The 22,215-nt window shown below is 43.1% G+C and overlaps 1 protein-coding gene across 2 annotated transcripts; it reads right to left on the reverse strand.

The window, feature by feature from the left end:
* Positions 1–1,385: 1,385 nt before the first annotated feature.
* On the reverse strand, positions 1,386–19,386 carry FKBP10 (FKBP prolyl isomerase 10). 2 transcript variants are annotated; one of them, XM_020799313.3, is made up of 10 exons: positions 19,094–19,386; positions 13,455–13,600; positions 12,673–12,862; positions 12,043–12,188; positions 10,737–10,926; positions 8,533–8,678; positions 6,983–7,172; positions 6,087–6,229; positions 3,572–3,735; positions 1,386–2,144 (listed from the first exon to the last, which is right to left on the reverse strand). In XM_020799313.3, the coding sequence occupies exons 1-10, from the start codon at positions 19,288–19,290 to the stop codon at positions 1,962–1,964; spliced, it is 1,695 nt and encodes a 564-aa protein (XP_020654972.3). In that variant the 5' UTR covers positions 19,291–19,386; the 3' UTR covers positions 1,386–1,961. The 2 variants fall into 2 exon arrangements, with proteins under 2 accessions (XP_020654972.3, XP_072860272.2); XM_073004171.2 differs by lacking the exon at positions 19,094–19,386 and adding an exon at positions 16,256–16,296.
* Positions 19,387–22,215: the final 2,829 nt, after the last annotated feature.

Here is a 22,215-nt window from a genome sequence, read left to right on the forward strand (position 1 = left end):
CTGCACTTTGTTGCTGATGTTTCTCAAGACTGAGTAGTAGTACTCCTGATCAAAGGGAGGCATGGTTGATCCATCATTAAATTTGTTGTTTTCTCTTCAGTACCATCACCCAGCATTTCCTACCTCAGTGTTTATCAACCTTGGGTAACCCCAGGTGTTCTGGGACTGCAACTCCTAGAAACCCCAGCCAACACAGCTAGTGGTAAAGGCTTCTAAGAATTGCAGTCCAAGAACACCTGAGTTACCCCAGGTTGGGAATCACTGCTCCTAGTTAGGCTAGCCTTGTCCAGTACTTTTATTTTAAGTACACATACTGGTACATATGCAGTCACTTTCAAAATGGTGTCATGTTCAGGATTAACAGCTACCACAGTCTCTCTGGATGCCTCTTAATCTGCTCGATCTCTTTATATAACATGTATGTAAGGGAGAGGAATGCAGTACAGTGGTGCCTCGCTTAACGACGATGATCTGTTCCAGGAAAATCGCCATTAAGCGAAAACATTGTAAAGTGAAAATAAAAACCCAATTGAAACCCGTTCAGTGCATTCCAATGGGGTAAAAACTTACCGTCCAGCGAAGATCCTCCATACAGCAGCCATTTTCGCTGCCTGTATAGCGAGGAATCCGTCCCTAAACACAGCGGGGAGCCATTTTAATCACCCAGCGGCCATTTTGAAACTGCCAATCAGCTGTGCAAAAAACGTTTTGCGAAGAATCAGTTCCCGAAGCAGGGAACCGATCATAGCAAAGCGAAATTCCCCCATTCAGACCATCGTTTTGCAATCGCAATTGTGATCGCAAAAAGATCGTCGTTAAGCGGTTTCATCATAATGTGGTGCAGTCGTAAAGCGAGGCACCACTGTATAGTGAAATCAAATGCACAACCCTAGCAGTTAATTTAATAGAGCAGAAAAACTTCAATCTCTTAACTGCAGTGGCAGTATATGTGTCTATTTCTGAAACTGCTTCTTCAGAAAAACTTTCACAGGAAGCACTCTTGCAGCCTGTAGGGGAGTGCTGGCACTTTCTATGGATCTGAAAGCTGCATATTGTATATCCACCCAAAACCTTAGAGGGATGCTCCTGTGCTGAGTCCCTGTGTTGTGTGCAAAGGGAATTTGTACACAAAATATTTTTAAATTTAAAAAATTAAAATTATATTTTTAAAAGTTAAAAAATATTTCAGGGCGTGGAAAGACGGGAAACACAAAATTGGGCTAACAGAGCAATACATGGCCCACAGGTCAAACTTTCTCTACTCTTCCTCACAGGGAAGGAAAGAGCAACTTCTTACCCTTCAGACACTGGATTCCATTTGGTATCAGTCAGCATGACGAGACATCACTCTGTTATATATGCATTGCCAGGAAAACAAGGATGGATGAGTTTGATAAACCCATTTTTATTCCTAGTTGTTTAAAAACATCCCATTTCTTTGAAAACACGAAAATAGACAAACCAAAACATCGAGCTCTTTGATTTTGCTTGTTTCCTATCATCCCGTCTGTGTTTCCCTGATACAAAAGTCAGTTTGTTTTTATTTTATTTGGACAACAATATATAACCATACATGTACTTGAATCTAGTGAAACAGAAGACAGTAATTAGTTTCATATCTTTCAACCAGGCCAAAATGCTATTGGAGGATGCTTGAGAAAATATAGGTGGTTACATGAGATGGGTTTGGTGAAGTTGGTCCCTGGAAACTGACAACTGACAGACTGAGAAGTCTCACCTCATGATGCTAATTCCCTGCTTTGGGTTTGTTCGTACAGGATCTCAGGTAAATAGTTCTCAAAAAAAAAAAAAAGGTAGAAAACCTTGTAAATTTTTCTAGGTTTGGTCTTTCTCAGGAAAGACTGAAATCAGTCCCCAAAAGCATGGGAAAAGGCACCAAACTGGATTCCTTTAGACATATATTTTTTTTTAAAAAAAGCCCAACCCCAGAGTTCTCTTTTTTAAAGTTCCTCATGTTTTGCTTGATCCTCATCTGATTTCAACTTCAGTTCCTCTGCTGTGATTTTCCCATCTTTATTACGGTCTTGGTTCTGGAACATATCAGTGACAACCTTTTCTGGGTCAGCACCTGGCATCATGCGACCTTTGCCGTCTGCAACTTGGGATTTGATGAATGTTGAGAACTATAAAAGGGATGAAAATAATATATATTATTTTCATAATATACAACATAAAAGAAGTGGGAAGAGAATAAGTTGTTTCCAAAAGCCATTTGTGTCCTTTGCTCCTATTCCTGCTTTCCTACCTCAGTCTCTAACTTCACTTTGTCTAAGGCAGTCATTCCAAAAGATCCTATTACCTGAGGATAGCATTTAATGTATATCTTTAATTGTTTCTTCCAAATGGAGTATTTGTAATGCTGTTAAGTTCCCTGTTAAAGCATTGGTCTTAATTAAGTGTCCTGACATCGAGACAATGTTATTGTCTTGTACCTATTTTTAAAAAATGAGTTCCCACTACTTTTTGTTCCTCACAAACCTCTAGGTTAATTTTTTTGTACTGGAGGTGGAGTTTAGTGTTATGTTACTTCCCATGCAGCAATGTCCCTGGTGGGAACTTAATATTAATTAATTACTGCCCCTCCTTTCTTCATCTGGAGGGACTTCTCAGTCTGAAGCTCAATAGTTCAACTTGAGTTAAGATGAGGGCAGGCAACTCTTCTTTCCCAACTCAACTCCACAGCACTATTAATCCTCTGGTATGTGTTTCATTTTTTTTCTCTTCCACCCCTCCCTCTGGCTTATACTTTTTTTAATGTATTTTGTAGTGGGGAAGCTGGCTGGATAGCTCTGTGAGTTAAGAGATCTGGCTGTGGAGCCAGAGGTTGGGAGTTCAGTTCCCACTGTGCATCCCAGAAGGGCCAGCCCATGTGGCCTTGAGCAAGCTGCACAGTTCCAGGGCACCCCCAGAAGAAGGTAATGGTAAACTACTACTGAGTAAACCCCAAAAAGTCAGAACTGACTTGATGGCACATTATTATTATTATGGTGATGAGGGCATTTTGTGTGCTATCTGTCATCTGAAAGAAACAGCAGCCGGTGGTGAACCAGAAATGCAGCCATTGAGGAGGAGGGTGCAGGAGCATGCAGAAATAGAAGAAAGCAAAGCTGTGTCAGAAGCAGCCAGTCCCTCTGGTGCTGATACCTGAGAGGAAATGTGGGGAAGGGGAGGCAGAGGGAGAGCTGGTGGGTGGTAGACGAAGATAAGAAGTGGGTTTCAAAGCAGAAACAAGCAATAATGAGAAAGGTAGAGGGGGAAAAAAGCAAATAAAAGCATGATAGGTGATATTTCTGGAAATTCCATTGGTTCGAAAAATGGTTCCAAAGAAAGAATCATACTTCAGTTTATTTTTGCACCCTGTGGCAGGCACTATCCTAGAACGGGGAATTTTATGCACATTTACGTCATCTATTATTTCACTAAAACTCACAGGGATAACTGCAGAAACTAAAGGTTTATTGCCCCACCCCAATCCCATTCTCCTCAAAGTCAAGCCCTCCCATCCTCCCAGGCAATTTAAAACACTTTCTAAAACAGAAGAGAATCGCACCTCCTCAGGAGGGACTTCGTCATCCTTGTTAAGATCCATTGCTTCAAACAGATTAGCTGGTGGTTCACTGTGCCAGATGAACAGGTACCCCTCTGGAACGCCTGGCTCCCGGTGTAAAAGCTCTATCTCAAAGCGGAGAACAGCACTTCCAGGAACACCTCGGGCTGAAAATAAAAAATGTACATATCATGATAACCCAACCACAGCGAGTTCTGGACCCTTTGTGCCCGGCAGGAGAGGAAGCTGAACACCTTCCATATGCATTGCCTACGACGGATTTTTGGTATCACCTGGCAGGACAGAGTTCCAAATAGAGTAGTCCTAGAACGAGCTGGAATTTTCAGCATGCATACATTACTGAAACAGCGACGTCTACGCTGGCTTGGGCATGTTGTGAGAATGGCTGATGGTCGGATTCCAAAGGATCTCCTATATGGAGAATTAGTGCAGGGAAATCGCCCCAGAGGGAGACCACAGCTGCGATACAAGGATATCTGCAAGCGGGATCTGAAGGCCTTAGGAATGGACCTCAACAGATGGGAAACCCTGACATCTGAGCGTTCAGCCTGGAGGCAGGCGGTGCAGCAGGGCCTCTCCCAATTTGAAGAGACCCTTGTCCAGCAGGCTGAGGCAAAGAGGAAGTCACAAAGGAAGCAAAACCAGGGAGTTGGACAGGGGACAGATTGGATTTGTCTCCAGTGTGGAAGGGATTGTCACTCTTGAATTGGCCTCCTCAGCCACACTAGACGCTGTTCCAAGTCCTCCATACAGAGCACGCTACCATAGTCTTTCGAGACTGAAGGATGCCTACATAAAAAGTATCTATGGCAGTGGTTCCCAATCGTAAATAACACAGGTGTTCTTGGACTGCAATTCCCAGAATTCTTTGCCACCAGCTGTGCTGGCTGGGGTTTCTGGGAGTTGCAGTCCAAGATCACTTGGGTTATCCAAGGTTGGGAACAACTGGCTGGGCAACAGTAACTCAAAGTCAAGGCTGGGGAAAATATCCTGAACTAAGAGTGCTTTCCTTAACAGTTACACCACAGAATACTTACTCAACCTTAAATTAACTGGGTTTCAAATACAGTGGTGCCTCGCTTAATGAGCGCACCGTTTAACGACGAATCCGCATAGCGATCTATTTTTTAGATCACTAATGCAATCGCATTGCGATGTTCTGAATAAGAAAGCATCGCATTGTGATGATCGGTAAGCGTTTTGCTTACCAATCTTCGCATTGCGATGTTTTTTTAAACAGCTGATTGGCGGTTCCAAAATGGCCACTGGGTGCCCAAAATGGCCACCCGCCGGGTGCCCAAAATGGCGGCACTTTGGAGGATCTTCGCTGAACAGTGAGTTTGGGCCCCAAAGTTTAATGCGTTCCTATGGGTTTTTCCTTTCCATTTAGCGATGTTTCCCCATAGCGACGATTAATCCGGAACGGATTAACATTGCTATGCGGGGCACCACTGTACAGTCTTTTCATCAGATAACAATCAAATAAATAGGCCTAGTTTCAGCTTTGAATCAGTGTGGTATATGGGACAGTAGGATGAGTATGCAGATGACCTGGGTTCATATTCCCAGTCAAGACATGGAAAATCATGGTGAACAGGGTGACTGGTAAATATTTCACATACAGTGGTGCCTCGCATAACGAGTGCCCCGTTTGACGACGAATCCGCATAGCGATGCGGATTTTGCGATCGCAAAAGCGATCGCATTGCAATGTTTTGAATGGCAAAACATCGCATTGCGGTGATCAGTAAGAGTTTCGCTTACTGATCTCCACATTGTGATGTTTTGCCAACAGCTGATTGGCGGTTCCAAAATGGCCGCTGGGTCAACAAAATGGCCACCCGCAGCGTTTTTGCGCGGTTCCCTCGCTTACCGAGGTGGCGAAAATGGCGGCCGGATGGAAGATCTTCGCATAACGGTGAGTTTTTCCCCCATAGGAGCGGGGTTTAATGTGTCCCTATGGGATTTTTTGCCCCGTATAGCGACGATTCCAGATAGCGACGATTTATCCGGAACGGATTATCGTCGCTGTGCGGGGCACCACTGTACCTTGAAAGCCTATTAGGGTTGTTGTAAGTCAGCTGCAATTTGATGGTGCATAAAGACAACAATTCTAGCCCAGATGTTTTCTGAGTCTCAATGGCTGTGGCTTGGTTTTGGTTTCTTGGATTTCAGATTTTGTTTTGATTTGGTTGTGAGTGGTTTTAAAATTCAAAACTACTTTAAAATGATATTTGTTACACTCCACTTTGAGATCTTTGCATACAGAACAAATTACATATATTTGAATAAAGTAATATAACTTCTGCAATAGAAAAAATATAATTACCTTGCAATGAAATTCAGCAAAAACTCTGCTGCTGTGTGCAGGCAAGCTTCATAAATGAGAAAGACACTAGTCTTGTGCAGCCTTGAGGGGGGGAAGTGTGGTCTAGCTCTCAGACTAAAGCTTGAAAATCAAAATAATCAAAATCAAGGATTTGACATTTCTACTTACCACCACTTTCACCATGGCCTAAATGTGGAGGAACAGTAACAAGACGTTTCTCTCCCACACACATATCGAGCAAGCCAATGTTCAAGCCTTCAATTATTTTGTTGGTGCCCAAAGTGGCTTCCTGAGCATTTTCATAGTCATGGCTGTCAAAGCAAAACATAGACCATTGTAGTGAAAATAGGTGGCTGGATTCACAGGCCAGAATCTGATCCTTTGATCCATGTATGCAACAGTTGATTGTGTGAGCAGATCAACATTTTTTGGGGCTTGCGCAAGGAGATATCCACTAACTCTTGTGCAAACATAAGCCCTCGTCTTTCTAACAGATCTTACAATCCCTGCTTGTAACATGACAAATGGAGATTCTACAGAGCACCGCAGATGGATTTGTAATGTTCCACTTCCAGAACAGCAGAATCTTGGCTTTAGAACTGTGTGTGTTCCAACTCCATTTGGCTTTCACTGGACTTCCCAAGAATTCCACTCTAAAAAAAGTTAATTCTGCAGACTGTAAAAATTATAGAAAACACACTTTCCTTCCTTTTCTTTCCTACTAATTATGAGGTGGTACAAAGTTGTATGACATGGCCTTCTGGTTGTGGGCCTAGGATTCTACTATCCCATAATGCATTCCCACCTTAGTTTTAGGAAGCAGAGATTTTAAGACAAGACTCATGGATGTTTTATGAAAGATATATGACAAATGTTAAGTGTCTAAGTTAATTTGAATACATATATATTCTAACTTCCGACAGTGAAATTAAGGTTAGGCTTGTAAGTTTCCTATATACAGTATAACTTTGAACTTTGCTTCTATGATTTGCGTGCTTCCTGGATGTTTCTATTTTGGGCCCTTTTTAATCAAGAAGGCAATGAACTCTTAGTAGGGGACTCACGAGGAGAAAAGCTTGGTGCCATCCAGGAGGGAACAGTTGTAATGATAGCGGACAAAGTCTCTGTCTTGTGTGGTGACATTACAGTCTGCAGGCCGGTAGACAGTCTCAATCTCCACAGAGTCTGTTGGGTTGTGGAAGTCAACGATGTGAACATCGAAGATCAAGACAGCCGAACCAGGGATTTTGTTCCCTAAAGGACAAGAAGATATTGTTTGTGGATGTATAGAGCTAAGATACAAAAGTCCTCTGAGGGTCATAGCTGGCTCTAAACATTTCCTGTCCCTACAAAATTCAAGAAAATGTGTTCCACAACTTCTTGTGATGTCACAAGAGGCAGCTTAGACAACATATAAACCTGACCAATCACTAAGATCTGCTCAAGAGGCCCTTCTCCATGTCCCATTATTAAGCACAGTTCATTATGTTAGGCACATGGTGGGGTTGGTTCTTCCTGTGCCCCAACTTGGAGCCTTGATTGGCACTGATATTGGCATTATTTCAGTGCCAAGTCAAGACGTACTTATTTATCACAGCATTTGGGCTTGATGATCATGGCCTGTGCAGGTTTTAGTTTCATTTTTTTAAATGTGTGAATGATTTAATTTTGTGTTATTTTATATTAAACTGTTTTAAGTAACTTAAGTTTTTTAAAATTATTTTATAAAATTTTGTTACCCTGAAATTCTGCGATATAATGCAGGATATAAATGTTTAAATAAATAATAATAATAAATAAATTTGTCCTTGGCACTTCTGTGTCATTGTCTGCACCAATGGTTTTCCTCAAACTTTTTACCTCCCAGAAATGTTTTCCACATCCCCTGAGGAATGCCTGCATGTTTACCATGGGAATCATATTTCAGATAATCCCTGGCCACACATTTAGCTCATGCAAGGTCTGTACTGTCTTACTGTTAATCTGGGTAAACAAGCATGTGATCAGAAACACATCTGCCATTCCCTTATGGCTGTGCATCACCGGTGAAGAAGCCAAGACATTCTAAAAGGAAATTCATCTACCAGTATTTGACATTTTCTCTGGGGAACCCCCAATAATTTTCCAAGGAAACAAAAACTCCAGGAAACACAGCTGAAAAAAAGCACTCTATTCTACATTAGTAGAATGTTGCTAGAATAAATGAAAGTAGTAAGTCACTTCTTCCAAGTGTCATACCCTCTAGTTGCCACTGGCTCCACTGTTAAGATGTCACAGGCAAGCTTACAAACTCTGAGCCACTCATGTTGCTGCTTTAGACAATTGGGATTCTACATTCTGTCAAGCATGAGCAACTCTGGATAAATTCAAGAGTACCAGATTTCTATTTAATCCTAAGAAAACATACACACACATACACACACACAAACAGTAGAGGAGCCTCAGACCCCTTCCCTGGCAAGGAACAGAGTTGCTTGTAAGATAGATTAAGGTATCCTTTAAAAATAAAGCCATATTGTATACTTTGCAACATCAAAACCTATAAGAGTTATAGACTGAGTCCCCTTTGAGAACTGAAGGATTCCTCATCACCATCTGTTCAATCTTCTCCTACCTGCCCCACTTTCTCCATAGGCCAAATGGGGAGGGATGATGATTCTTCTCTTTTCGCCGATACAGACCCCTTGGAGTCCCTGGTCCATTCCTGGGATAACATAACCCTTCCCAATGTACGTGTCATACGTGTGATTCCGTGAGTAACTGGAATTAGAGGAAGATAGATGAGGGTTATTCTCAGGCATCCACTCCACAGCAGAACCTGTTCTTGTCAGATTTTCCAAACTACAGGTGACCCCATCTGGACACACCCTCGCTGGCTGAGGAAAAGAATGAAACAATATGACAAGACACATACAGTTGCTTTCTGCACTTCCAACTGGCTGGCAGGTGATCATGTGATACCCTCCCACCCCTATAAAAGCTTCCAGAGTGAAGTTCAGCCATTAAGTCTAAGCAACCAGAGAGCGTTCACTTCGTTCTGTTCAGCTTCTCTGCCTGTTTATTTCCTTTGTCTTTTCATATTCTCCTCCCTTTCCATCTGTCCCAGATAGACTCCAGCATATTTCAATGTTCGGACACAGCCTAGTGGATAATGGAAGGAAAGGTGAAAGGAGGAGAATGCTAGATATGTTTTTAACCTCAGAAAAGTGTTTTTTTCTCCATGTAAAATAATTATAAGGAACTAAGCCATCTTAGTCTGTTGCTGCAAAAAGAACAATCTTGTGGTACCTTAAAGATTAACAGGTTTTATAGGGTGTAAACTAAAATGGGCTGCAGTTCACTTATTTTTGAGGTGCTAAGAGACTCTTTTGTTGTATTTGTCTATAAACCTGTCCAAGCATAGCTCACCTCTGTTGCACAACATAAAGGTGCTGCAGTTTAGTCACAATAAAAACTTGTCATGAGGTATCAACAAGATCTGAGGGATATTTGAGAGCATCTTGTGCATAATGAGAATTTGCTTCAGAAAATTCATATGATGTCACAGAAGATCCTGCATTCCATTATGACACGGGGCTCTGGCTATGACAGAAATAATAGCTGGAAAGCCTGGTCTCCCTCACTATTTCAACTACAGTAGGCCAAGCTCTCCCCCCCCCCCCGCCAAAGTTAGTATGAGGCTGGGAAACTGATTTCTTTGTTAGCATGAGGCTGGGAAACTATGGTCCTACAGAGGTCGCTGAACTCCAGTTCCCATCAACCCTAGCCAATTTGGTCAATGGTAAAGCATGATCAAAGGGCTGTTTGTAAACATCTAGGAGAACAAAGGTGTTGACCCCTCATAAAAGCTACTTTGCATATTTTGATGCAACCTCAGCAAATGTGTTTCAACTCATTTTGTGCTAACATCCCTAAAGGCAGCTCAGGACCTCTTTGGATGGATTATGGCTTTTGTTGTGTTCTTGCAGAAAGACATTTTTTCAGGATTTAGTCCCTGTGAAGGAGGTCCGGGAGAGAATGTGCCGTCCCACGAGAAAGAGGGCGGAGAGGGAGTAAGGAAGCCAGAAGGTGCTGGTGCAGAGATGGACCTAACTTGACCATGGGGGGGGGGCAGAGCAAAGCGGGAAATTTGAAATATGTCTGGTGGAGGAGCGCGGGAGCCAGAAAGGGGAGGAGCAGGAGTTATCAGTTTGGGAAGCGGGTATAAGTAGCTAGGGAGAGCGATGGTTTGAGGTAGAACTGGAGTTGTGGAAGCGTAAGAGAGAACTGGAGAGGCTGCGGGAGTATGAGAGAGTAAAGACCCAAGAGTTGTTACGCGACTTTCCAAACCTGAAGTTAGGAGGGTTGCTTCCTGACCCTACCCCTAAAGGAGCAGGCGAGGTGAGACAAGAGACGCTGGAATGGTCTGTCATAGTCTTCCCTAAGAATAAAGGTAGAGGACGCCAGGTGATCCCCCTGGACTCTCAGTACAACACGCCTTCCCCTGAAGGTTACTGGGCCTGGCATCCATGCTGCGGCACCATTTGTGCGGTGAGGAGCGCACCCATCTGGAAACCCACCGACGCAGAGAAATTTGGCCCAGCACCCCTGTGAGTTTGATGGACTTGGGGTGGGGATTCGTGTTGGACAGTTGTCAGAGTTGTCTGAGTTAAGCTTTTTCAACCCAATTATGAACAATATTGATCAGCATGTAATCAATAAAGATGAAGTTGTTAAGGTTAAGAAAACGCCTCCTGTGATATTTCCCGCGCAAAATGAAGAGTTGTCAAAATGTGAAATCACAGTCCCCCATCCCATCTGAATTTCCCAGCTAGTTACCTAGAATCAAACAGGGTCCCATCCATCAGGGTGCCATTATAATGGTAGCGCACAAAATCTCCAGTCACAGACTTGCGTTTGCAAGATGCTGGCACTTCTAAGTGCTCAAGAGAGATGCCATCTTTTGGGTTGTGTAGATCCACCAGATGAACATAGAAAACCAGTGATGCTTGAGGGGGGATAACAGTACCTAGAAGGAGAAAAAAAATTAATTGATTCAGCTCATTTTAGAATGTAGCCAAATAATAACAACCCTTTAAAGTCCTATCCTAGGGGCAGGGCTGTCAATCTGCTCTCAAAAAATCATCCTTTTATTAAGAAGATAGATTGATCTTCTTAAATATTATATTTTATTTTTTAATTTTATTTTTAACATAACCCTAACACCACAATAAAATACAATTATATAATACACCAGTGCCGCCATCACCCTCAGGGCCAGCATTAATAATATTTTAAATTTCATTAGTCCATTTTCTCTCCAAAACTTCATTGTTCCTTTCCTCAGTGTATACCCCTTCCCTCTCTGAAATACATATTCCACAAATACACTCCATATTTTTCTTAAAATCAATATTTTTAATAGGCCTCTTCTTATTTTCATATCACATGTCAGTTTATCATTAATTGCCATATCCCATAGTTCTCTATACCATTCCTCTAAATTGAGTTGGTTATAATTTTTACAGTTTCTTGCAAAAATTAACCTTGTTGCCATAATCATTATTACTATTAAATCTTTATTTTCTTTCAACAATTGGTCCTTCTTAACCAAATTCAATAAAGCCATTGACGGGGACATTTGAATATTTAATCCAATTATTTCCCTTATTTCTTTAAAAATTTGCTTCCATTCTTGCTTTACTTCACATGACCACCACGTATGTATATACGTCCACTTCTCTTTTTTACACCTCCAGCAGAGTGATGATACATTTTTATTATATTCAGTTTTATCAGCGTTAAATACCACCTCCATATTGCCTTATAAAAATTTCTTTTATCCTTACAAACATGTTCTTCATAATTCTTTGGTCCCACATTTTAGCCCATTCTTCTATTACTTCTTTATCCAAATCATACTGCCACTGTGTTTTTAATCCTACTGTATCCTGTTCAGCCTGAATTAATAATTTATACCGTATTTTTCGCTCCATAAGACACACTCCCCCCCAAAAAAAAGTGGGGAGAAAAGTGTGTGCATCTTATGGAGCGAATACTGGCTTCCCACCGCCTAAGAGACCATTGGGTAGTATGGGCAGCATATAAGTTAAATAAAAACAAACAAACAAACAAACAAACTTACCATAACCTTTCTCTCCATAGGCCAGGAATGGGGGGATGACTATTCTCCTCTTCTCTCCAGCACACATGCCTAGCAGACCTTGGTCCATTCCTTTGATCAGCCACCCCGAACCCACATAGGTGTCATAAGTACTGTCTTTTCCATAGCTGCAAAACAGGGAAGGGTGGAGGAAGACATACCAGGCAGGGAAAAACTGTTCAGTGAAAGAATGAGAACTAGACAGGACAGTACTGATCCAACACCACAGGTTGCAAATAACTTCTCATCTGATTGTTAAGGCATTAATATATACCTTTCAACTGTTGGGACCGTAGCTCCCATCAGTTGTAGCAAGCACAACCACTAATAAGAAATGCTGGGAGTTGTGGTGCATCATCTACATATCTAGTTCTCAACATATCTGGGTCTCCCGATGTTCATGGACCAAAACTCCCAGAAACCTTCACCACTAGCTGTCCTGGCCAAGATTTCTGGAAGTTGTAGTCCAAGAACATCTGGTGACCCAGGGTTGGGAAGCACTGATCTACACGGCCAGATTCTGCTTTCTTTCTTATATAGTCTAGGTGATGACAGTGATGAATAGCCATACTCTCACATATATATTCTCACACCATTACGAGCACCTTGTACCTGGAATCAAAGGGAGTGCTATCCAGAAGTGTGCCATTGTAGTGATAACGCACAAAGTCTGTATTCTCCACTGTACGGTTACACCGTTCTGGTTTGTACAGAGTGGTGATCTGCAACTTGTCTTCCTTGTTCCAAATGTCGAGCATAATGACATCAAAATAGAGGGTGGTGTCTGGGGGAATCAGACCAGCTGCGGAGTTCAAAATGAGAGAGACACAGAGACCAATTCAGTGATTCTGCAGAGACCAATTCACTGCTCTCCTCTCATTGGCACCATATTGTACTGTTAAACATTGTTACTGTTATTGTTATCCACTGCTCTCCTCTCCTGGCACCATACTGTTAAGCATTGTTACTGTTATTGTTACTTTATCATACAGTACCTTTGTTTTGTTATTATCATCACTGCTGTCATGACACTATCTTCATCAGGTGTATTGAAAATGAGCCCCCCCCCAAATGTTAAAGTTTCCTTACCACCAAATATGCTTGTGGAATTTCCATCCAAAAACACATGGAAAATTACATACAGTACTTCTGATTCCTGATCTACCTACTGTTATACATGGATGGGAGAGGAAGGGATAAGGAATTATGGATATCAAAACCTTATAAAGCAAAACTGAACTGGAATTTTATGAAAGCTATGATGTTTAACAAAATGTGAGGGTTGGGTTGGCACATGTGGGAGTAGAAAACAACTTATTCATTCAGAAATGTTAAGCAATGCTGTGTTTTCCTTATCCCAGTAACTCGGTCAACAACATAAACTTGCCACTCACCAACACCAATGCTGCCATAGCCGAGATGAGGTGGGACAATTAGATGCCGCCTCTCATTCACGCACATGCCCTGCAGGCCTCTATCCATGCCCGTGATGAGCCGCCCCACTCCTGCCACACCTGCCACTGTGGCACCTCGATCATAGCTGGAAGAGAGGATGGAAACAGGGTCAGAACAGGTGAGTAAAATTAATCTGGATAAGGAAAACTGAACAGTAAAGAAGAGTCAGTGGGAAAACTGGTTCTGAATCGGCTGCTAACATACAACCCGTTGTTCTCATGGCCACCAAATTTGATGGCTTGGACAAATTCAAGGAGGATAAGACTATGAATGGCTCCAAGCATAGTCAATATAGTTTTCAAAATTACAAAATGGCTGTGCTGACTGGTGGATTCTGGGATTAATAGTCCAAAAAAGTAAATGTTCTAAGCTGTGCAAATGCTACAGGTTATAATGATACTTCCAGGTTTAGAGGCAAAATGGACTACAACAGCAGGGAAGTGACATGGTCCCTCTATCGTCCATGTGGTTTCTTTAGAGGGATCTGGATCCATACTGATCCAAAGCGATAGACATGACGATTCATCCAAAGTTAAACACATTTAAATTGTAGTGATTTGAATGGACAAGGTAGACATGTGCCATTTCTCCATACAAGGCCTCTAGATTGAGTCAAGAGTAACATCTGCTCTTTGGTACCTAAAAGCTCTGAGATTAGCATATCTAAGGAACAGGGCACCACATCTTAGGAAGATGTAACGAAAACTGGATGTTTCTCCCCTCAGTTCCTTCACCCTTACAGTCATTTTTCTTTCCCAATATCATCACCTTTTTCTCCAGCCTTCATGCTTCCTTTTTACCTTGTTCTTACCTACCATTTCCCCAAAATAAACCCTAATTTGAAAATAATCCCTAATATGATTTTTCATACTATATTCTCTGCAGCCAAAGATGGAAAAACTCTATACAGTCAGCAAAAACAAGACCTGGAGCTGATTGTGGCTCTGATCATCAGCTTCTTATAGCAAAATTCAAGCTTAAACTAAAGAAAGTAAGAAAAACCACTGGCCTAGTCAGGTATAATCTAAACCAAATCCCTTATGAATACACAGTTGAAGCGAAGAACAGATTTAAGGAACTAGATTTGGTGGGCAAAGTACCTGAAGAATTATGGATGGAGGCCTGTAACACTGTACAGGAGGCAGCAACAAAAACTATCCCAAAGAAAAGGAAATGCAAGAAAGCAAAGTGGCTGTCCAGTGAGGTCTTACAAATACCAGAGAAGAGAAGGGAAACAAAATGCAAGGGAGATAGGGAAAGCTACAGAAAATTGAATGCAGACTTCCAAAGAAGTTACTCTTTTAGATTAATCCCTCCAAAACCTCCCAGAAAAAAAAAACACTTTTCCAAGCTCTAAAAAGACCTAAACATTTAGGGTTTGGTAGCTAGAGGCCCAAGGGCCAAATCTGTGTTATTAATGTGTTATTAATCAATTTAAGGGCAACAAAGACGTACAAATAGTGATGGCTATGACAATGGGTCTTGCTACAAGTCAATTTTGAGGACTGATATGGGGACTGATCCAAGCACTGCTTCCTCAAAATGGCTCTCTTGCAAAACCAGTTGACAACCAGGACCTGAACCCAACAGGTAATCCCAGCAAGAGAAGGTCCACTGAACCAGTTCAATGCACTACTCAACCACTGATCCAGTGGCTACTGGACTGCAAACCAAAATTATATTGTTTAAAAGTATTAACAATCCTTGGAACAACTGTGAAAGAGAGAGAGAGAGAGAGAGAGAGAAAGACAGAGAGGCAGAGAGATCGCTCATTTCAAGATGCAGTTGGATACATTAGGAAAAATACTGTATCTAAAAACAAATTTTATTATTAAACCTAACTGCACTCTTGACAAAGAACCCATTCTAGCTAACAAAATTGCATCTTGAAACAAGGGACTGCCAGAGAGAGAGAGAAAGACAGAGAGGCAGAGAGATTGCTCATTTCAAGATGCAGTTGGATACATTAGGAAGAATACTGTATCGAAAAACAAATTTTATTATTAAACTTAGCTGCACTCTTGACACAGAACCCATCTAGCTAACAAAATTGCATCTTGAAACAAGGGACTGCCAGAAACGTGTGTGCATGTTTGATTTAATAAGCAACTAATTCTGTAATCATCAAGAAATTCACTCTCACTAGCACAAAATGAAATGAATGAAACATGATCTCCAACTTCCTTTGCATTCCGAATATAGCCAGAGGAAAGGCAGGACCAGCCTGCATGGCTTACCCAAAGCTGACTGCAGTTTAAATTAGGAATGAATTTTCCTTCCAGACCTGGGGGGTGGGGGGGAGGGATGGAACAGAAGCACAAGGCTTCATATGCGTTTTGCAGGACTGTTGCCTACAACACATATTTTGAATGGAAACAGAAGACATCTTTCTAACTTGCAAACTCCAGTTTTTAAAACCACCTTTCCCAATCTGTTTCTCTCTGCAGTATCTGTGGCTACAGTCTCATGTGGATGACACGTCTACAGTCAAAACTGCAGATCTCGCTGTGGGCGCCACCTCCTTTCACAGCACATGGCATGCAACTGATTGCCTCTTTCCTCTTGACTGCAGAAGGCCACTATCCCAGTGGAAAACAGAATCAAACTCGAAGTGCAGTGGGCAGACTTCAGAACAGCCCAATAATGTTCTTGTTTCACTGTAAAATACCACTGATATGCAGCTTAAACTGCAGATACATAGATTCACTGAAGTTAAACCAAAAAATAACACAGCACTTACTACTGGGAAATTATTATCTCATCCATTTTCAATTTAGTTTCCAACACTGTGTTATAACCTAAGAGACAAACCAGAACATGTATTCAGTTCAGTTTAATAAGGGAATTAACACTGCATTTAACAATGTAATCCAAATGCTTTTTTAAAAATTATTTTTAAACCAAGTCCACCCATCTCTTGAAAAGACTGGCCCCAAAATATTCTCAATGGGAGGTGCTGCAGCTTCTCTCCTAGGGTGCATCCTTACAAAGGGTGATCCAGGAAATCACTGCTTGCATATACGGCTTTAAAGAAAGCCTTTGCAGAAAGTTGGTCTCCTGTTAACTACTGTATTACCCTTCATATCAAAATGGAACCTCTGTGGTTAGGACTTTTAGACAGTGCTATACTATGCTCTGAAATCTAGCAGGCGGGAAGGGGGGAGGGGAAAACACAACAGAGTATGAGTACCTGCATTATGCCCTCCTTGTGTGCTTCTCAGATTGCTTGGTAAGAAGGGCTTTGCTATAGCGCAGCAAGCTAATTCTTATTTATATTTTTACTGCTGAGAGATGGGGAGCCTATGGCCCTCCAGGTACTGCTGGACCAAAATACCCCTTTAACTCATATTTAGTACGGAAAACCGTGAAGGATGCAGGAATTTGCAATCCAGCCATAGGTGGCAAACCATGTGTTTCCCTATTACCACTTACTTGCAAGTAGGACACACTAAACTCAGTGGTGCTTACATCTAAGTAGAACTGTATGATTATAGAGAACCAACCTATAGAGAGACTGAGGATGTACAATGGGCAATGCAATGTGTTTCATCTTTCAGGAATTTATATACAGAGAACAAGAGTGGCTTTAGTTTAGGCTTTTGTTACTGCAAATGCAGCCAAGAACTACAATTATATTCAATTTTTCCCCTTAAAAAAACTCACTCTCCGAAGCATTCCCTACATCTTGTTACCCTCGCAATGTAATCAAATTAAAATTGCTCTTTCTGAAAAGCCTGAAAAGCCTATGGACATTTTCTTGGGATTAAATCTCATTGAGATTTACGTCTACATTGGCTTGGGCATGTCATGAGAATGGATGACGATCGGATTCCAAAATATCTCCTGTATGGCGAATTAGTACAAGGAAAGTGCCCCAGAGGGAGACCACAGCTGCAATACGAGGATATCTGCAAGCGGAATCTGAAGGCCTTAGGAATGGACCTCAACAGATGGGAAACCTTGACATATGAGCATTCAGCCTGGAGGCAGGTGGTTGCAGCATGGCCTCTCCCAATTTGAAGAGACCCTTGTCCAGCAGGCCGAGGCAAAGAGGCAGTCCCCAAACCAGCAAAATCAGGGAACTAAACAGGGGACAGATTGTATTTGTTTTCAGTGTGGAAGGGATTGTCACTCTCGAATTGACGTTCTCATCCACACTAGAGACGATGTTGTAAGATGCTGTTCCAAGACTATGTTACCATAGTCTCTCGAGACTGAAGGATGCCTACACTAAACTTCATTGAGAACCCAGAGAGATTTCAGAACAAACTTGTTTAAGAACACTTCAGGACTAAGGTATCTCTGCTGTTCCCAACTAGATGTTAGCTTGAACTAAAACTCACATCATTCTTTATGATGGCTGGAAATGGTGGGAGATGTAGTCCTATGCTATGAAGGTCAGTTAGCTTAAGAAGGCTGGTGCAGCTACATCTTAACCCTTTTTTAAAAATCAGCTAAAATATTTCTACTAATACAAGACAATGTGGATTAGCTGCCTGCCATTAGGAATGTAGCCCTGGGGGAGCAGGGAGCATCTCAGCTGTATGTGTGAAAAGTCCCATTCCTGCATGTCAAACCTGTTCCTCCTCACTACATACCCGCTGTATACCTACTGTATACTGCACACCCAGTGTACTTACACTCAAGGATATAGACGACAGATGTAGGCAGTGTCTGCATCTCTACATAATGTTTCAGTAAGATGTAAAACTGGGTCTATCCAGACAGAAGTATAAACCACCAGGCCTAACAAAAGTAAAACTTAAAATGCATTTATATTTTTAGTGGAAATTATGTTCGTTTAAAAACCCTGTACTTGTTCCCCGTTTTGTGTTAGCTCACCCCAGTGAAACGCAAGCATTCACCCACTCACCCAGCTCACAATATTTATGCCTAACACGTCAGTGCACATCAGGTTACCAGCTCTGCAGTTATAAGATTATTCTATTACTTCCAGGACGGCTCCCTGCTTGCTCAGATGAGAATATGTGCAAAGTCAACCCTGCATCATCCTCGCGGCAACATTCCAACAGAGGCTGGCCTTTGCAACGCAACGGCTGCTGTGCAAACCCCACCGAAAAGTGAACGGTGGGCGTGCAATGCCCCCATTTCGTTTTCCAAAGCCCAACTAAGCAACTCCACACAATCCAGAGCAGGCCATTTGTCCCGCAAAGGAGCAAGAGGGTTTTTTCCGGGGGGGGGGAGGCGGGATGAGTAAAGTCAGGGCTGCTTTCCTGCAGCTGTTCCCAGGACTGCTATTTCCAACATTCCAGGAGGGCTGAACAATCCCGGAGCACTGAAAATTCAAGATCCGTCTGTGACTCACGCATTTTTTTTTTTGGCTGGGGAGGGGGGGGTGTCTGGTTTTCTTAGGCGAGCGATGGTTTTAGATGGTGGAGCCAGCAACAGGGGCCGCCCTGCGTTGTTCGCAAGCTGCTGCTCCCCCGTCCCCCAAAGGGCGCTTTTTCAATGCCCTCTCCCTCCCTCCCTGCCTGTCCCTCCCACCAGACCCTTCTGGCCTGGAGCGACGGATTTTTTTTATTTTAATTTTAATTTTGCAAGCGAGCGGACCGGGTACCTGGAGTCAAACTTGGTCCCGTCTTGGAAAGTCCCGTTGTAATGGTAGCGGACGAAGTCGCCCATCTGGACTTCCCGCAAGCACACTTTGGGGATGTAGTATCGGTCGATGACGACGTCCTCCAAAGGGCCCGGCTCTCCCAAGCCCCGCACCCGCCAGAGGCTCAGGGCCAGGACGAGGCAGAAGAAGCAGCTCATGCTGGCGGTCCTCCTCGACGGCGCGGTCTTGCCGAAAGGGCAGGCGAGGCGCAGCAGTCCGAGGTTGGGCGCTGGAGGAGGGCGGGCGACCGGGGGGGGGCAGGCAGAGGAGGCGCCTTGCTCGACGGGAGGCGGCCCGGAGGGTTCCAGCCCACCCGCAAAAATCCTGTAGACGTGTTAAAAAAGCGGCCTCTTCAGGTTAGCGGCCGAAAAGGGGCCCCGAAGACCTTTCAGGCCTACAGTGTCGGGGCTTCTGACATCCGAAACGAGGAGAGCTGCTTGCAACTGAGAGAGTCTGAGGAGCCTCCAACTTCACTCCCTTTTCTTCTTCTTTTTTTTCCCCTCGTCTAAAAACTTCTGGAAACTATTTTAAAGCATGCTCGGGCAGCAGCCTCAGCTACACTTAGAGGCTTGCTTAAAAAAACAAAAAGGACCAAAAAATGCAGAATCCTCCCCTTCCAGGTCCTAGTGCCTGATGCTCGAGTCAGAAGAGGCGTTTGTGCCTACGTGGTCCTGGAGGCTGTGGTGGAGCAGGCGCTGAGCCCCCACAAGAGAATCCTCCCCCAGTCTCTAGGGGCTATGTTTAAAAAAAAAACAGACCACGTGCTTAATTAATAGGTTTACCAAAATGCGTTGACAGCCTTAAAAGGGCATTAGAAAAAGTATACGTGTGCGGCGGAGTGCTTGCAGGTTTCCCAAAGGAATGCGGCTGAAATCCTATTACTTAGTGTATAAAGGACACTAGAGTAGTGCTTTTTGTTTCTGATCATGGGGCATTCTTGGCAAAGATACTGGAGTGGCATTGCCATTTCCTACTCCAGGTGGATTGCGTTTAGTCGGAACTCTCCACTATGTCCTGTCCGTCTTGGGTGTCCCTGCACGGCATAGCCCATAGTTTCTCTGAGTTACTCAAGCCCCTTCGCCACGACAAGGCAGCAATCCATGAAGGGCCTTAGTGGGCCTTAGTGGGCCTTAGTGGGCCTTAGTGGGCCTTAGAAAGCCTGGCTAACAACAAGGCCAGTGGAGGTGATGGCATTCCAGTTGAACTATTTAAAATCTTGAAAGATAATGCTGTTAAGGTGCTACATTCAATATGCCAGCAAGTTTGGAAAACTCAACAGTGGCCAGAGGATTGGAAAAGATCAGTCTACATCCCAATCCCAAAGAAAGGCAGTGCCAAAGAATGCTCCAACTACCGTACAATTGCACTCATTTCGCACGCTAGCAAGGTTATGCTCAAAATCCTGCAAGGTAGGCTTCAGCAGTATGTGGACCGAGAACTCCCAGAAGTACAAGCTGGATTCCGAAGAGGCAGAGGAACTCGAGACCAAATTGCTAACTTGCGCTGGATTATGGAGAAAGCCAGAGAGTTCCAGAAAAATATCTACTTCTGCTTCATTGACTATGCGAAAGCCTTTGACTGTGTGGACCACAGCAAACTATGGCAAGTCCTTAAAGAAATGGGAGTGCCTGACCACTTTATCTGTCTCCTGAGAAACCTATATGTGGGACAGGAAGCAACAGTTAGAACTGGTCATGGAACAACTGAGTGGTTCAAAATTGGGAAAGGAGTACGGCAAGGCTGTATATTGTCCCCCAGCTTATTTAACTTATATGCAGAATACATCATGCGGAAGGCTGGACTGGAAGAAACCCAAGCCGGAATTAAGATTGCCGGAAGAAATATCAACAACCTCCGATATGCAGATGATACCACTCTGATGGCAGAAAGTGAGGAGGAATTAAAGAACCTTGTAATGAGAGTGAAAGAGGAGAGTGCAAAAAACGGTCTGAAATTCAACATCAAAAAAACTAAGATCATGGCCACTGGTCCCATCACCTCCTGGGAAATAGAAGGGGAAGATATGGAGGCAGTGTCAAATTTTATCTTCCTGGGCTCCATGATCACTGCAGATGGAGACAGCAGCCCTGAAATTAAAAGGCGCCTTCTTCTTGGGAGGAAAGCGATGGCAAATCTTGACAGCATCTTGAAAAGCAGAGACATCACCTTGCCAACAAAAGTCCGAATAGTCAAAGCTATGGTTTTTCCTGTCGTTATGTATGGAAGTGAGAGCTGGACCATAAAGAAAGCAGACCGCCGAAGAATTGATGCCTTTGAATTGTGGTGCTGGAGGAGACTCTTGAGAATCCCCTGGACTGCAAGGAGAACAAACCTATCAGTTCTAAAGGAAATCAACCCTGAATGCTCACTTGAAGGACAGATCCTGAAGCTGAGGCTCCAGTACTTTGGCCATCTCATGAGAAGAAAAGAGTCCTTGGAAAAAACCTTGATGTTAGGAAGGTGTGATGGCAAGAGGAGAAGGGGACGACCGAGGATGAGATGGCTGGACAGTGTCTGCGAAGCAACCAACATGAACCTGACACAACTCCGGGAGGCAGTGGAAGACAGGAGGGCCTGGCGTGCTCTGGTCCATGGGGTCACGAAGAGTCGGACACGACTAAACGACTAAACACACACACAGAGTAGTGCTATTGAATCAATAGGGATTTGGTGAGTCACTTTCTCCATAAGTTGCACTGATTCAAATAGGCCTATTCTAGTTGCAGTTATGCTGAACTACTGTACACTGTTTCGCACTGTTAGGGTGTTAACTTTAATTTAGAAGCAACAATGAAAAGCAAAAGCAAAAAACAGCCCTGTCCAAATGTCTTCCAATTCACCCTCTCCCATATACTGTACCTCCTGCTGCCGCCATTACTGCTGCCACCCATTGTGCTTGCTCCTTTTCATCTTCTAAGGGAGACTCCTCCACAACTGGTCTCATGCCTGTGAGTGAAAGATAGCAAACTTCCTGTAACATTACTATATTAACTATAGCACTGTCTTATGTCCCTGGATACAACTTTTTTCCTTTCAAGTGTTCCACTGGTACTCAAAAATTGGCTATGGAGATTGTTCTTGAT

Source organism: Pogona vitticeps, chromosome 6 (assembly GCF_051106095.1).
Source record: "Pogona vitticeps strain Pit_001003342236 chromosome 6, PviZW2.1, whole genome shotgun sequence".
NCBI classification, from domain to species: Eukaryota; Metazoa; Chordata; class Lepidosauria; order Squamata; family Agamidae; genus Pogona; species Pogona vitticeps.

Bases quoted from the DNA above. Each gene is read 5' to 3' on its own strand.
- FKBP10 (XM_020799313.3), bottom strand. From the start codon at position 19,290: ATGAGCTGCTTCTTCTGCCTCGTCCTGGCCCTGAGCCTCTGGCGGGTG. The intron at 3,736-6,086 runs GTAAGTAGAAAT...TTTTATTTTCAG, and splicing joins AGGCCATGGTGAAAGTGGTG to CCCGAGGTGTTCCTGGAAGT. The intron at 2,145-3,571 runs GTGCGATTCTCT...TCCCTTTTATAG, and splicing joins ACGAAGTCCCTCCTGAGGAG to TTCTCAACATTCATCAAATC.